At 49.3% G+C, this 16,293-nt stretch overlaps 4 protein-coding genes across 4 annotated transcripts; 3 read left to right on the top strand and 1 right to left on the bottom strand.

Moving 5' to 3' along the window:
* Positions 1-480: 480 nt before the first annotated feature.
* LTHEOB_5592 (Small s protein) lies at positions 481-2,585 on the bottom strand (the record flags this gene model as incomplete). The annotated part of the gene is made up of 3 exons (XM_035514754.1): positions 481-682; positions 733-1,949; positions 1,998-2,585. The coding sequence occupies 3 exons, from the start codon at positions 2,583-2,585 to the stop codon at positions 481-483; spliced, it is 2,007 nt and encodes a 668-aa protein (XP_035373882.1).
* Positions 2,586-7,923: 5,338 nt separating this feature from the next.
* On the top strand, positions 7,924-8,465 carry LTHEOB_5591 (MFS sugar transporter; the record flags this gene model as incomplete). The annotated part of the gene is made up of 2 exons (XM_035514753.1): positions 7,924-8,296; positions 8,359-8,465. The coding sequence occupies 2 exons, from the start codon at positions 7,924-7,926 to the stop codon at positions 8,463-8,465; spliced, it is 480 nt and encodes a 159-aa protein (XP_035373881.1).
* A 3,564-nt stretch (positions 8,466-12,029) lies between these two features.
* Positions 12,030-12,584, top strand: LTHEOB_5590 (uncharacterized protein; the record flags this gene model as incomplete). The annotated part of the gene is made up of 1 exon (XM_035514752.1): positions 12,030-12,584. One exon carries the CDS (start codon positions 12,030-12,032, stop codon positions 12,582-12,584), a length of 555 nt encoding a protein of 184 aa, XP_035373880.1.
* A 3,042-nt stretch (positions 12,585-15,626) lies between these two features.
* On the top strand, positions 15,627-15,966 carry LTHEOB_5589 (uncharacterized protein; the record flags this gene model as incomplete). Its single annotated transcript, XM_035514750.1, has 2 exons — positions 15,627-15,750; positions 15,809-15,966. 2 exons carry the CDS (start codon positions 15,627-15,629, stop codon positions 15,964-15,966), a joined length of 282 nt encoding a protein of 93 aa, XP_035373879.1.
* Positions 15,967-16,293: the final 327 nt, after the last annotated feature.

Below are 16,293 nucleotides of genomic sequence, written 5' to 3'. Positions count from 1 at the left end.
GAGTAAAGACTCTGAAGACGCTGAAATACCGCATTACTGCCGGGAAAGTTGAGGTCTCGACCCTGAAATGCAACGGTTGTTCTGTTCCTCTGCACACGATGGTTGCAATCTACGCCTCTTTTCACAAAAGCGTGAAGTGTACCACGTAGCCGACTTCGGCTCTGTATGTCAATTGGTGTATCGGTAATGCTCCGGACAAAGTGACCCCACAAGGTGCTGTTCTTGTAGGCAGCGTTGGCGTCGATGTCTTGAGACAGAATTTTCTCTATAGCATTGCAAAGAGAACCACAAAGCTCCTCTGAACAGGATGTCCAATTGCTTCTGGGAATGAGCAGTATGTCGACCCAGAGCAGGTCTTCCGATAAGCCTGGCCCAATATCATCAATGCTGTCATTGAGGAGACAATTGATGACTTGACCGCAGGCTATGCGGGCTGAGACTGAATACTCTTCCCATTCGATGGCAGCCACAGATAAAAAGTCATTCCATATTGACCGGAGGAGCTCTTTCTGGTTTGTGTTCATATTCCTGAGCAGCAGTTGAAGCATAGATGGATCTGGTGTACCCATGCTTGAAGATGTCTCTGACAAATGAAGAGAGGCACGAAGGAGTAGAGCAAACTCCTGAGGTGATAATGAGCAGAACTCGTGTTGTAGCTGGTCTTCCACGAAAATCAGGAGCCCTTTGCGAACAGAGTATATCAGAAAGTCAATTTCCAAGGAACGAGCTGACTCGTGCTCTGATCGCGGAGCTGGGAGGAGCAGAACGCTTGCTTTGGTGGAAGTTTCGTCTTCACATTCGCCCAGGGCCTTCCTGAGCTCGAGCATCAGCTGCGTCTGCTGTTGAAAATGTTTGGATGTGGCCGGGAGTTTCCGAGCACAGCTGACGAGATCATCAACTAGACTCGACATGGGACCATTGTGGAACACAAAGCGAGGAGTCATAGAGATCTTCTTGATCTGGGCCAAAAATGCGAGGCACAACTGCTTCCAAGGATCAAAGTTTGGTGGAAGTTTGGCCGTCATTTCGCTCTGCATCTTCTCTGACGTCAAAAAGTCGATAACGGTACGATGCAGAAACTCTACGCGGTATTTAAAAAACTCGCGCGCATTCGCTTCGTTGTCCAGGCTCCTCCGGCCTCTCGCTGGGAAGACTTGGTCGTCTTTCCAGGCCGGTTTGATTTCCAGTAGATCTTTGCATCTTGCATTCAGCCTCTTTTTCATGACCTCATGGCGATGGAAGAGCTCCTCGTGGGTCATTGGGTGCGTTTCCCATTTTACGGCAAAGTTGTCCTCTTCCTCATCAAGCATTGAAAAGGTCATAAGAGTGAGTGGCCTTTCTGCTGCCAGCTTGATGGAAAATGTCTCCGCAGCCTGTCGTTGGTAAGCCCCTCCCAGGCTCTCCCACATGTGTTGAAAGTAGCCCTCGAGGCTGGTCGGTAAGAGTTGAAGTCTTCTCTCCAAGTCTGACAGCCGGTCCTCGTTCCGTAGTCCATCCAGAAGTGAGTGTACTACCAGATGCACCCAAAGGAATACCCCATTCGCTCTACTGACGATTTCCTCAACAAAATGGTTGCGACTGTTCTGCTGGACTTGGAGATTCCTGTAAAGCTGATTTTCTCCAAGCTTATCCGTCACGTATGCTCGAATGTCGGCTCTGGTGAGGTCTTCCAGGTGCAGTTTCGGAAACATCTCTCCACCAAACGCGTTCTTGAACACATTCCATGGTCGGCTTGACACACATATCTTGAAATCAGGAGACTTGTTTGCCAAGTCAGCAAGCAAACGGACGAGTTGCTCACAGTCTCCCTCGTACTCATCGAGACCATCAACGAAGAAGCAGAACTTAGCTGCAACTCTCCTCTGTTGTGCCAGGTGGCTAAATGCCTCAAGCAGCTCACCATATGCCCACATGTACGCCGTTGACCCGTTTTTATGATATGCAGACCACTGTTTTGGAAAGCAATCTGGGACAAGGCTGGGAAACTGCATGAGTACCTCCCAAAGCAGAGTCCGTAGAAGGCCCTCTTGTGACTTCTGCAGATCTGTCCCGGCTTTCCAAAAGAAGAAGTTGGGTGTGACAATAGCTTTGTCGCCTGCCCATGTGCGAAGCGCGGTTTTGGTATTGGGGTGGTCGTACAGGAACTTCATCAGCGTTGATTTTCCCGAACCAGCCTTTCCTGAGATCCAGAAGACACCGCTCTGATGCTCCAGCCAGTTGCAGAAGCCTGAGTCTGCGGACTTGGAATCGAACATCCACTCAAATGTGTGAGTGTGAGCGGCTGTTATTGTTGTGCGGCGCGTGTCCATTGATGGGTAGTACAAGCTCCGCAGGAAATGCTGCTGGGCGGCTACTTTCTCGCTCTGTCTCATCCATCCTGCCAATCTTGCTGACACTTCGTCAAGACCGTGGGCTTGAGATGTGCCTCGAGAGAAGTTCCAAAGAGATTTGCCGTTGCCAAGCGCGTCTGTCATGCTTGATGTTGCTTGCTGAAGGTTGGTCAGCTGTTTCAGAATCTCCGAATTCTGGTCATTGAGGCTCTGTATCTCGTCGGTGGTACGTTCCTGCCATTTGGGTTGGTCCATTGTTAATGATCGGAGGGCAGTGAGGGTCGAAGATTGATCATCACTTGCATTCTCGTCAACTTCAACAGTCTACATTGTAGAGACGAAGTTCCTACTTAACCAGAGATAGAAGACAGATTGTGAGTCTGCCTCTCAGGCTATCGAGCCTTTTTGAGAGTCGATCAATCTCGCCGGACTTTTTCATCCTTCTTGAAACGACCCGGACCACGTCGATTCGTCTGTGGAATTTCTTGTGCCTTTCTTTCGCAAATGACTTTGAAGATGCGCGCGAAGATGAGTCCTTCACCTCTTCCATTGTTAAAACCGAAAACGCCTCCTGTATTTCCTTCGTCAATGTTCGGCAACTATCAGCGATATCCAAGAGTTCTTGCTCTGCTGGAGAAAGTGGTTTTTGGCCTGCCGGACCTCCAAGAGAGGTTTTGGATACCTGCAAGCTTGTGAGAAGACTCAAAGCTTCAGAAGCGGACTGTAGCTGCATGTCTTCAACTAAGCGCCCCGATGCAGATCGATACAGCTCACCGGCCATCGAGAACACCTTGCAGCCGAGATCGATAAACTGCGCCACATTGCCAGCAAGGCTGAGGGCCGCGATCGGATCCATCGCTCTCCGATGCAATTTTTCGTGTTTGAACGAGGACCAGGTTGCTCGAGACCGGAAATTGGAAACGAAAACGACGATATCGAGCTATAAGACAGTACTCAGGCTAAGCGCCTGGTGGCTGCACGGACAGAGCTGAAATGCAAGCATGACCAGCTTGATTTGGGACCCCGGTCCTTCACCGCCCAATCGCAACAACGGAAATGTGCCACCAACGCAAAAGGCTGCTGCAGCATCTGGTTGAAGCCTTATTCTCCCTCGGTAAGCCTATAGTGGTCTAGGCACAGTCAGTTAAAGCGAAACATTGTATGCACGAACGAAAAACAATGTGTCGCATCATTCGGGTACAGAACAAAAATCTCCTGCCTGCGATTTATTGAATCCCAACACTGGCGCAATGCTACCTATATTCCATATTTCCCATACAGGAACCCTGGTGTGTCGGAAAACCGGAATTGTGTTTCTTCCACAAGGTTAACAGTTTTAGCAGCACATGTTATCAGGAAACGGCGGTAAAGTAATATGCAACTACATTTTGTAAATCGAACCGGGTAATGAATTTCTATGATTACATTTAATTGGACAAAGATATATATTTGAAATTTCATGAGCTTCTTAGACTTTGAATGCAAGAGCCCCTGGTAACACACCAGTGTGCCATTAATGGATGCGAATGAACGCCATTGTCCATGTACAATTATCACACCCGTCTTCTTCTACCAGATTCAAGAACAAGAACTCTCTTTCTGCATCATTACTGATCTGCTCACGGATGCGGTTGACCGACTTCCTTTTCTTGATTGAAGGTGTGGTTCTGTCACGCTCCCTGCCTCGCTACTGCTTCCAATATGCTGAAGCAGGCCTGATCGTTGCGCCTTTTGCAATTCAAACATCTGTGTGTCAAATGACCGGAGATCTGGGGAAAAAAGGTAAGCAAATTTGCCAAAAAGAAACACCAATTTCTTTTCTTACGTTCAATGTCCTCGAATTCGAGCTTGTATGTTACCCTTTTTTGGTCAAATGGCGGTGCCAATGAGAACAGAATCTTGCCAAGATTCGCAGATGGCCGGGTCTGGTGAATAGTTATTTCACATTCCATTCCCCACTTCTTCCAAGCGTTTTCCTCAACCGCTGTATCTATTTGTTAGCTCTCACTGGACTGGTAAGACAAGTTACTCACGTTCACATATGAGCCACCTGGGACATTCTGGCCTGCCGCTCTGGAAGAGAAATACGAGTTTCGACCGGAGCTTTGTTGGCTCGTTGTTTTCCTTGATGTTGAATAGCATAAGTATAGCTTGGTCTGTTGGAGATCGGCGAAAGCTTCGTTTCTGCTTCGCTTTGACTGCTGCAAGGAACACTGGATCCCACTCAAACATGCTGTACAGGAACTCTCTGAAGTCTGTGATGATAGTAATGTCAGTTCGAGGTACTTAAAAACAAGATGTCGCTGGTTGATACCTTTTGCAGGTGCCGTATTGTCAGATGTCTCAAGCCCGAATCTCAAACTCATTGTCGACTGAGAGAGAACAACTTTGTGAAACTGGCCTTGGATGCTGTTGTCTGGGTACGGCTTATCCCTGGCATTCGAGTGATAGTCGGCAACTCCGAGAGGACCCATATTTACTACAGCCATGCCTTTCTGTTGGTTTATGAGGATATCGATATCGCTCTGCTCTGAGACTATGTAGATGTCAGATGTCGTGAACTCGTTTACAACACATTCCGTAAGGATCATGCGCTCTCCATGATGCTCCATCGGGGCAGAGGGCCGGCATATGTGCACACGCGAGGAGGGATAGCAAGAGTGTGGATCTTTCCCAATTTGCACCTCGGCTTGGAAGCAACATTCATGAAATGACACACCCTGGTGTTGGCACAGTTGGTGGTTCAGTAGGATATTGCATAACTTCTCGGCATCTATCACAGTGTTAAAGAACGTTGACAACAGCTAAGAGCGATTTATTACCGTTTCGCTCGGGAAATCTGAGACGCAGATGATTGTTCGGCCTTTTTGGATTGAAAACCCAATGCCATATAGGGTTGAAGTAGCCTCCTAGGCAGCTGTCAACATCAATTGATACGGAAACTGAAAGGAAGAGATTTACCTGACTTCCTTTTGATTTGATGGTTGCAGTCAGACCACGCCAGTTCAATTTCGAGATCCTGCAGTTTAACTCTCAATGTTCGAAGTGGTATCCCTACAAACTGTGAGTACGAGTACCAGTTTCTCACGGTATATAAGTAAGGAAAGAACGCACATGCCGATTCCGTGGACGTGCCATCTGATGCATTGATTTCAAGCAACCTGTACCGTTCCCAAAGGTTCCGACTAAAGGTTTCCGAGACACAAACGCAAAATGTCTGCCCAGGTATTGGCTGTCGGAGTTTCCATTCTGCACGGCTGTGGCGAGGCAATATTTCGAAAGCCGATACGTTAGCAACGAATTTGGGTGTTCCATGGAAGTCCACTACTTCAGAGGGGTATCCGAAATATTTCTCGAGAGTGCTTTGCGTATCGTAATTGGAGTCCCGCACTAATTCAGTCGGAGATTCATTTACGAAGTGACGGGGAGCCTCTGACAACCTGCCGAATGAAGTGTTTGTCTGGTCGTCTCTTGAGTCAACCTCGGTTGGTGGAACACTTGAGCTTTCGACATCGTCCGAGACTTCACCCTTATCGTCACCTGCCGCTTGGACACTGCTTTCCGCAAATTCTTTCCGCCCAGGCGACCAAGGAAGCTCTAGAGGTGGTCCTGGGTCGTCGTCCGGCACATTGCTGTGCGGTTCTCCCAAGATTGGTGGTGAGGAGATCTGGGGTTGCACTCTCCCCACACAGCATCTTCTAGCATACTTCTCAGACTCAGCCTTCGTAAGAGACATTGTTTGTATATCAAGAAGAAGCTTTCCCGCTGAAGGCCTATTTGTAGGATTGGCGCTGAGCTATTTTGCATATATTAACTTTGGATCGAATGTGGCAATGACTTTAATTCTTAGGCTCACCATGTCTTCAATCCAGACCAAAGGGTCGTTGAATGTATCATTGCGCTGCAATCTTTTGATCCATTTTGGCACTTTATCACGCTGGATCCAATAGTAATCTCTGCTCTCAGGTGGGGCTGATTGAAAAAAGTCGCGAAGGTCTGCAACTGTCTCCCCCTTGAGCACGGTGACGACCTCCAGGAAAACACATCCGAGGGACCATACATCCGCCTTTGCATCACGAGGCTGCTCCGTTCCTACTTCAGGGGACGAATACCTATGTGTCTGGCCATTGACAATGCCCTGGGTGAAGTCTTGAGGACTATCAGACCAATCGCGAGAGATGCCGAGGTCGCAGATCACAACAGTGCCGTTGTGAATTAGGATGTTTCCCGGTTTGACATCTCTGTGACGGATTTTCCTGGCATGCAAGTACTCAAGGCCTGAGGCTAAGCACCCAAATGAATGCTGCAAGACGTCTTCACGTCCACTGATGCCGTCCAATTCTTTCATTGCCAAGAGTTTTGCCAAGTCACATTCCGCGGCTGGGGAAAGCACCAGTGCAAAGTGCTTTTTGTCGGTGTAGGTGCCAATGAGTTCGATCAGGTGCGGGTGCTTCGGCGTCAACTTCTGGAGATTGCTCCGTTCTGTTCTGAAGAGCTCGTATCCGTTGGGTGGCTTTTGTTCGGGGTCGGATGTCTTTCGCAAGAACAGTTTGATAGCGAAAACAACACCAGAACCAAGATGTGTCGCACGGCAGACAAATGCTGATTTGGACTCGCCGAGCAGCGTTTCTTCGAATCTGAAGTGGGTGTCGCCTGTGGAAATGGGTCGGTGGCCAACGCTTTTGAAAAGCTCCAATTTGTGAATCGTTTCCAGAGGGGCGAGAAACAAATGCTGATAAAGGAGAATTTCTTTGACATCCTCCTCCGAAAGTCCACAGATCTTGCGGAGAGGTCCGTGACCAGGAAAGGGAAGCAGATCGTCTTTGAAAGCGGAGGCAGACAGGGCAGTCCAATCGCGCCCTGCACGCAACATGAACAGAAGAGCAAATGACCGTGAAGACTCGGACCAGTCTTTGAAACTGTCGGACTGTTGCAGTTCGCTCTGTAACTCTCGCGCATGTGCATCGCTGAATTCGAATGTAAGGGTCGCCCGGTCGCTGATCTGTGGTACAAGTCGAGAGAACTTCAGACGGAACCACTTCTCATCCATGACGAGCACGATGCATTCATTCTCCAATGGGAGCTTCTTAAGAGGAACCAAACTTGCAGATGGACAACGAACTAGGCAGAATACTTGCTGTGAGCCCAACGGGGAATGCAGCCATTAAAGTCGGCGAGGCCACACTGGCCCAAGCGGCGAACGCCACACGAGTTTCCGACACATCAGCTACCATAAATACTTGGTAGTGGCTTATCGATTCTCGTAATATTGCAGGATTAATTCCAGGGCCCCTGTGCTTCCCCACAGGCAACGAGAGTCAGGAATGGCCGTGTAACATTACTCCCGACGGGTGGCTGCATCTACCATCCAGCTTTCTGGCTCTGTCGGTCAGCTGTCTTGCTCAAGGCATCAGCATGGCTGCCTATTTTGTGAAACAGCAATCCAGGAATCTGCCTTGGGTACCCGCTCTCGGGCGGAGAGAGCGGTTCCCAACCAGCCCCTCAGCATCAGCTATTGACATATAATACTAGGGTAAGGCTACCGCCTTGCCCCTATGTCAATCCCATTGGCAGACTGCTCTACCATTCCATCATGGGAAACAGCAATTTTGCTCAACAGGACCTTACCACGGAGCAGCTGCAGCTCATCTCAGCGCCCTTCGCGAACTGGACGCGACAGAGAATAGACACAGAGATCGAGACATTCGTCCAGGAGGCCGGCCTTCGAGATGATAAAGATTTTATCTACCGCGGGGCAAAGCTGGCCCAGGACAAAAACGCATTCGAACGTCCCCACGACCCTCTTAAGTACCGCGATGACTTAGACGAAAAGGAATGGCTTCACCAAGAGTCCAGCGGCAAAGGCAAAGAAAAGTTTCGTCAGACCTGGACGTTGTATAGCCTCGTCATTGTGTGCTCAATCGGAGCCACGGTACAAGGCTGGGACGAGTCGGCTGTCAGTTCAGGTGCGTACTATCGTCAAAGCAAAGTGTAGAGTTGCAGATGCTAATAGTATAGCCGCGCTTAGCCCAGATATATTACCAGTACGCTCTTGATATCCAAGGAAACATCCTCGGGCTCGTGAATGCGGCACCGTACTTGTGTTGCGCCATCACTTGCTGGTGGGTGCTCTGATCTGCAAGGGGCATGCAAATATTGAATACGATGTCATATTACAGGCTCAATTACCCACTCAACAAGATCTGCGGACGCCGAGGTACAGTATGTCCAAAAGCTTTATTCAAGATGTACTAATTCTTGTCTCATTGACCAGGAACAATTTTTCTCACGTGCTTCATTTCTTTCGCTACTTGTCTTGGCCAGGGGTTCGTACAAACTTGGCAACAACTCTTCGTTGTCCGTCTGCTCCTTGGCTTCGGCATCGGTCCAAAAAGGTATATTGACAGACCAACCTCAAGTGAAGAGAGTTTGACATCATCAAAAGCGCTACGATACCGGTATTCGCAGCAGAATGTGCACCGGCAAACATCAGAGGTGCCCTGGTCATGATGTGGCAAATGTGGACCGCAGCAGGTGTGATGCATACTCAATCCACAAAATTGTACGTCAACTCATACAGCCAGGAATTATGTTGGGCTACATAGCTGGTGTAGCCCTTCACGCCGTCTCCGACGGTACATCTGATGAGTGCAAACCTCGAGGTAATTACACATACAACGACAATGGGGCTTTCAAGAATGATAGCGGCGATCTTCCTCCGCACTTGAATAGCACTGCCACGAATATTCAAGTCACGACTGTCAACCATACTGACCGTCTTCTTGCTGCTAATTGTGTAAGTAAACTTTTCTTTGGCAAGGGTTGGGCCTGGAAGCCGTTCTTGATTCTAGCTGAAGCCAATCCCACAGAGCTTGAATTGGCGGATGATGCTTGCTGCGCCGGTGAGTAGTTATGAAAACTGCGCAAGATGGCGATTTAACGATCTACCAGATGATATTGCCATTAGTTGTCATGGCCTACATCTACACTGTACCCGAGAGCCCCCGTTGGCTATTGCAAAAGGCTCATGATACCAAAGACCCCATCAAGAAGAGGAAGCGTTATCAGGAAGCCTGGGCATCACTTTGTCAACTTCGACATACGAAACTCCAAGCAGCCCGCGATTTGTTTCTCATCCATCATCTGCTCAAGAACGAGGGAGAGATATTTGGAAAACAAAGAGGCTTGAAGCAGCTGTTTGGCTTGAAACAGCTTTTCAAGCAAGCAAGAAGCAGAAGGGCGCTACATGCCAGCTTAATCGTGATGTTTCTTCAACAGGTATGCAGCACTGTTCTTCGCGCATTGGATTGATAAAGCTGATTCAAGACAAAGTTTTGCGGTGTCAATGGTAAGTCATCAGTAACAGTACACCTTACTTTCACTCTAACCTCTGCGCCAATAGTTCACGTGTATTATTCTGTATCTGTATTTTATGAGCAGGCCAACTTTTCCGCAATTGCAGCGCTGCTGGTACGTTGATATTACACTAATGAGACGAGTTTGCTTACACTAAACAGTCTGGAATGGGATTCGGCATTATCAACTTCCTGTGCGCTCTCCCCGCGGTCTTTACCATCGACACATTCGGCCGCCGTAACCTTCTCCTCAGCACATTTCCTTTCATGGCCATTTTCAAGCATTCATCGCTATAGCTTTGGCTGCAGACTCCGCAAAGCCCTTGCTTCTCGTAGGAATGTATCTATTCGCAGTTGCGTACAGTCCTGGAGAAGGTCCAGTCCCATTTGTTGGTCTCTCCTCTCCTTATTTCATATCTCTTTGATGAAACTGGTCATTCTTCTAACTCCATCCAAAGGTCTATTCTGCGGAGAGTATGCCCCTTCATAATCGAGACTTGGGTAAGCTGAAAACGTATTAAAAGATAAACCATTTCTTAATATTTGTGATAGGCATGGGATTCGCAACTGCGGTTCTGTGGCTGTTTAACGGTGTCTTGGGTAAGTAAACCTACTGCTCTAAAATAATGATCAACTGTTGATGTCAAGAAAAAGCAATCACGTATCCTCAATTCACGAAAACCTTCACACCTGCTGGGACATTTGCATGGTACGCAGCATGGTGCGTCATAGGCTGGTTTATGATCTTGCTGTAAGCATCCCTGAATAAGGCTTTGTGGTACTATTAGGCTTACATGTTCAGGTTCGTTCCCGAAACCAAAGATCTCAGCCTTGAGCAACTCGACGAGGTTTTCAACCTGAATACCCCAAGACACATGGCGCACGGCTTCCATCAGTTGAGATTCTGGGTGCAAAGATATTTGTTTTGGCGCAAATATGTTAAAAAGCCCACACTGGTGCATGACAACGAGCAGGAATATTCCGAGGCTGGATCTATTGCTGACTGGTCGGAGTCGCGAGGCTCTGAAGGTGGCCACGAAATGCAGGCAGTTAGCGCCTTTCCATAGCAAGAACATTGTACTCAATGGGAAACGTGAGACTGCTTGGCGTTCGAAACTGCAAGCTATAGTCATCTAGGCGAAGCAATGCGATTGTGTTGATCATTCCATGAGCACATGGCTGTGTGATTAAGTGCAAGATCATGGGAAACACTCCTGATTTCATTCGTTCAGCGCAGCCGTAAGAGATGGGTGAGGTCATGCGCCCTAGCTTTAGGCACCAGGCTCAGTAGAAGGGATGCCAAGGCCGAATCGTGGTACATGAGCTGAGGCGCAGTAGGCAACCTACCGTACTACTGTCAAGCAAACAAGCAAAGCTGAAATTTATTGGAATGAGACAAGGGAACGATCCACTTGCCCCGCTTTCACAGCCTCACAGGCTGATGCCTGAAGAACACAATATTGCATGTCCCTTCCATTTGTTGGTCTAGATTCCGATCCGATGGAGCGTTTCTCATAATATAGATGCGGCTGGGCTTGAATGCGGCGCCTGGCGAAGACCGAACAGTATACCGACCTAGCGCGCATGATGATAGTAGAAGAGACCTGTTTATGACGTACCACTATATTTTTGTCAGAGCGTACCCAAGTGGATCCCATGTAGTTCATCCTTCCTCTCGAAAGCAAGCCTGGTTTCGCATCCAGGTATTTTCCGAGCTGATTCAAAGTTCCAGGCAGGCCATGTTTCCACCGACGACATAGAAGAAACTGCGCGTGAGGCTGAAATCTAATCGATGATCAAGTTTACACTGACAGACATCTTTCAAATAAAGCGTGTCTAAGTACTCGACATGCTCGGTAACTAGAGGTAATAGGAACCTTCTTGCATTCCAAAAAGTCCTCCTGGTTATGGCCCAGAGTTACAAGCTATCTCCCATGTCTTGTCCCGATGAGCTTACCTTCTGATGATGGAGCCAATGGGATCTGATGAGAATTTTCTCTGGTCTCAATCAACCGAGATAGTCAAATGCATCGTTTTGGGCAAGAGTAATTCTTTATTTTGGTTTGTTGCTCCAAGTTTTACTAAGGTATATCCCAGCGAAAGATAACGATGATATCCCAAGCTGGAAGTTTCGCGCCGCAGCCTCATGCACGACGCTCGTATACAGCAAGATGGCCCCCACTGTCGTCATCCTCGGTCGCAGCCAACGTAGCACTCAGCCAAATGTGCATCGCAGTCCTTTCCAGAAACAAGCAGCCGTTCGTGATATACAGACACAAATCCCTGGCGGCAATCCCCGAGAATCTTCATCAAACACCGCCTCCACCTCGACGCAGCGGCGGCCATGACGTCCGCCGCGCACCTGGGCCTCGCCAGCTTGCTGACCCTTGGCGCCTCAGCTGCCACCACCGACCCCGCAGCAGCCTTCTCGCATTACACAGCGCCGACAAGCACGGCGACACCCGCGGCGACCGGCGCCACAACCGCGGGTAGCACCACCGCATCACCGACCGCGCGTTCCGGCCAGCCGCAGGCCCCAACCAGCAATGACAGCCTGACCAAAACCGCCGCCATGATCATGATCGGTGTGGGTGCACCGTTGGCGCTTGGGCTGCTGGTCACCATTACGATCTGGGGCTACATGCTCGGACGACGGCACGAGTCGGCCGAGATGGACGAGCAACGGAAAGAGCGCGAGAGACGGGAGAGGAGAAGGAGAAGGGCGCCGGCGACGGTCAGGTACGAGCTGGAAGGGAAAGAGGTGCTGGAGATGGGGACGCGGGCGAACTGCGCCGAGATGGATGATGATCAGCGGCCGCCGGTGGAGATGGAGGGCTTGCGGGAACCGGCGGAGCTGCCGGCCGGGTCGTGGGTAAAGTTGCTAGGGACCTTGAGATGATTTTGGGAAATCTGTTGGTTTGTAAAAGAAAGACTATTGCAAACAACGATGTATACGAGACAACGAATCTGCTTATCCGGGACCGGGACGTATTGGTAGAGCAGCTGCTGTTAAAAGAAATTAATAGACATGTATACTAGTATTTTCTACTTCTAAGACTAAACAATTTATTAAGTTAAAAAACTAATTGTATAGGTAGATATTTTATACTCTCGCTCTAATAGTAAATAGTATATCGCACTTAAACTGTAAGAAGTAGACTAATAGAATACTTAATTATAATACGAGTTCTAAGACGAATTTCTATTCTCTCTAGCTGTAAAGTCTAAGCTACTATATATACGTATTCTATATACTTATATCTAAACTAATAAGTTTCGTGCTCTCTAATATCTAGTATATAATATTATATCTTCTTAGTTCTTAATGTATAGTAGTAGGGCGAAAGAAGTTAGTTTCTAATATAACTCGATCTATAGATACGCGTATCTCTTAAATTTCGCTATAGCCGCCGAATTATTCTTCTATTAACGTATAAAAGAAAAAAGAATAAGTAAAGCTAAGATTATAGTACTACCGTATAATATTATTAGTCTTATATTTATAATAAAGGTAGGTAGTAAGATACGGGCCGCTTGGCGATTAATATTCGCCGTATAAAAAAATGTAAAGCGTACAACAGCCGGAATTCTCTAATAGTTACCTACTTAAGTACTAATCGGTCGGTTCGTAGCTTAAGTACGGCTAAGCGGACGGAAAGCTCTATATTCTACGGCCTATAGTCGTACGTTGCTACGGGGCAGCGCGGCAGCGCTGCTGCTATAGAGGCCTCAAGCAGGCAAGGCAGGCAGGCTACCTTTGCCATATAACAGCTATTCGCCGTCCAGCCGACTGTCGGTCGGTCGGTCGTGCTGCTGTTACTCTTTTCAACGAGTTAGAAGCAGGTAGCTAGCGTAGTAGCGGCTCTGCCCTGCTGCAGCGGTAGAGGAAATAGGCTACTTTACTTTAAGTTTTTAAGCCATTACGCTAAACGAGAGTTATAAATACTATTGCGCTCGTTGCTTATATCGGAGAAAGGTAGTCCTTATCTAGCAGAGTTGGCTGTTCGACCAATCTGTGACAAGCGCACGCTGGGCCTAGCTTAGTATAGAATAACACAAAACCAGCCTTGGAATTTAGGCATTAAATACAATCAAATAAGGCTTTGTTCTGACAGCTTGCGTACAGCGTGACAGGTTCGTGTAGCAGGTGGAGAAGTGGAAGTATCTGGACTGGCAGTTATTGGGGAATGCCCTGTTACTTGAATTTCGATTGTTTCAGACTTGGATCGTCGACTTAGCCTGTGGATCCTCCCCCTTAGGATAGGGTAAAGTCTTGAGTCTCTGTCAGTGTTCGACACTTGACAGACGGTCGAATAATTCGTCCGAGATGAACGGTCGGCAAAACACGGCAAGTTTCAAAGCAGCCGTAGAACTTCTATTGACATTTATCCTTTGACATAGGCACCAGGTTGAGTCGACACGCAGGCAGCAGCAGCCAAGTCTGACGCCGCAACTTGGTAGGTCGATGGCTCGAGCCCCCCTTGGTCTCGGTGACGATGTACAGCTGTCCGGCTTCGATATGGTATCGTGTTGAATACTCCCTGAACCCTGCACCCACTAATGGCTAGGCACATGTCAGCCCTTGATGGCGTGGCGCATCAAGTGCGGCGGATGAGTGAGGCGGATCATGCCAGCGGGGGTGAAGGTTGCAAAGGGATCGTGAGGTCCAATCAAAAGGCGCCGAGCGTCGGCCCAGGTGGTACGTGATGATTAGCGCCCCCGATTGATTTAAAAGCTCATCTCCGCTCACTCATGGCTGTTCTTGAATTTCCTCTCCTGCTCAATTTGAATTCTCTCTCCTACTCATCGATTTTCCCTCTATGTGGGCATGCTCCCACCACAAATGGACTCCTCATCGCAAGACATCATGATGTTTTCAGTTACAGCAACAGGTATTCTCGAAATCTGCTCGCCGGCATCGACTTTCACCCCGCCACGGCGTCCAGTTCAGACTCTTTCCTCCGCGGCCACCACCTTTGGTTGAACGTATCCATTGCGCAGTTCAACAATTTCGCACCTGCGCAAAACCTAGTGCGAGTATCGGCGTCAGCTTTCACCGCCTTCCAGCCGACCCAATCGCCGCAGCCTTTCCGACCGAACAACCACAACCAATCGCGCGAGGCCAACACATGGGAACTGGGACTGTTGCCGCCTGAAAATGACACCTTACCGGTTCGCCCTTGTCCTCGACGCAGGGTTCGCATGATGGCCTGCGAGTTACCATGGCAACAATTGCAGGCCGCCAAACATGCCGACAACCAATCGCTCACCCACCTGCCTCACAATACCCCGGCCTCGCTCACATTCTTGAACGCTATGTGGTCGTCGAAGAAAAGGCATACAGGGGACTCGCGTCGCGGACTGCGGATCCTTTCTTCCGCCTGCTATTGCCATGGGGCGTTCCCGCAGCATTGGCAATCAGCCCACGACCGATGACACGACATGGACAACACAACCAGGATACCCACCCACACTGACCGCGGCGCGCCTGCCCCACCCCCACACCCCCCACGCTCTTCCAATGCCAGCGTGTTGCTCCTGCTGCCTAGCAGAGCGCGGAAGCGGCTTTGAGACGGCAGTGCTTAGGGCCGTTTCGGATTGCAGGAAAGCGGTGGGTTTGGCGGCCGCAGACGCTTCTCGACAGGCCAACGCAGAGGATCCGCAACACAGACCCTCCCTCAGCCAGCTCAGTCCCGTCAAATCCCGCCGCTTCGCCCTTCCGCTCGCCGCCGCGACGGGTTGACATTGCCCGTGCTTTCCCGCAATATGGCTGCTCTTGCGGTCAGTGCTGGACGGGCCGTGCGAGAGCCTTGCCTTGGTGTATGCTCTTGGGGAGGATATAAACAGAGCGCCCATGGGCAGGCGATGTCTGCTTCTCTTTAGCCCTCACCACCACCTCTGCTCTACTCGCTTGTCGAACAGCCCAATCGCCTTCAAAGACATGACCATGAGTGTTTCGTCGCATGTTCGGCGCGCCCTTCGCCATGCCGCCAAAAAGGCTCTTTACTTCGCCGTCCAACGCGCCTTTGAAGAATGCGCTAAATGGGGTGTGAAGAAGCTCCGGGGTCAGTAGCTAATTTTTGAGCCTCTTGAAATACCTTATTCTTGCTAATGGAAAATCAGACTATTATGCTGCCAGGATTCCCGAAAATGTCAATATTCCCCCGCGCGACCAAAACATTGTCGCTCCTCGGGCCACGCCCGTCAATGGGATATACACAATGGACCCGAATACGGAGATGGACGAGCTGGAGAAGGCGATTGGGAGGATGTCACTTTAGCTGCCGAACAGGCAGCGGTTACCAGCGAGCCCACAAGCTGGGACAGGTAGAGGGGACACTGGAATGGGGTCTTTGAGACCGCATATCAAAAACGCGCCGCCTCACAGCGAGCGTGCCTGCTTTTGCGGCATGTAAGCATGTGAGCGCGATGAAGCGTTCGGGATCGGGAGTTTGGGATTACTCGGGATTGGAATTTTGGTTGATAACACCCTTTGCGCTCTACAAAAAATCATACTCTTTACCCTCTACAAAAGAACATGATCAGCTCCGTTCCTTACCTTCTTCTAAGGCGATCGGCTTGTCGAGATCGTGCCGTTGACGACGCTC

This window comes from Lasiodiplodia theobromae (genome assembly GCF_012971845.1).
Source record: "Lasiodiplodia theobromae strain AM2As chromosome Unknown scaffold_15, whole genome shotgun sequence".
Lineage (NCBI taxonomy): Eukaryota > Fungi > Ascomycota > Dothideomycetes > Botryosphaeriales > Botryosphaeriaceae > Lasiodiplodia > Lasiodiplodia theobromae.
The sequence above is the reverse complement of the archived record's forward strand: the minus strand, read 5'-3'. Positions and strand labels throughout refer to the sequence as shown.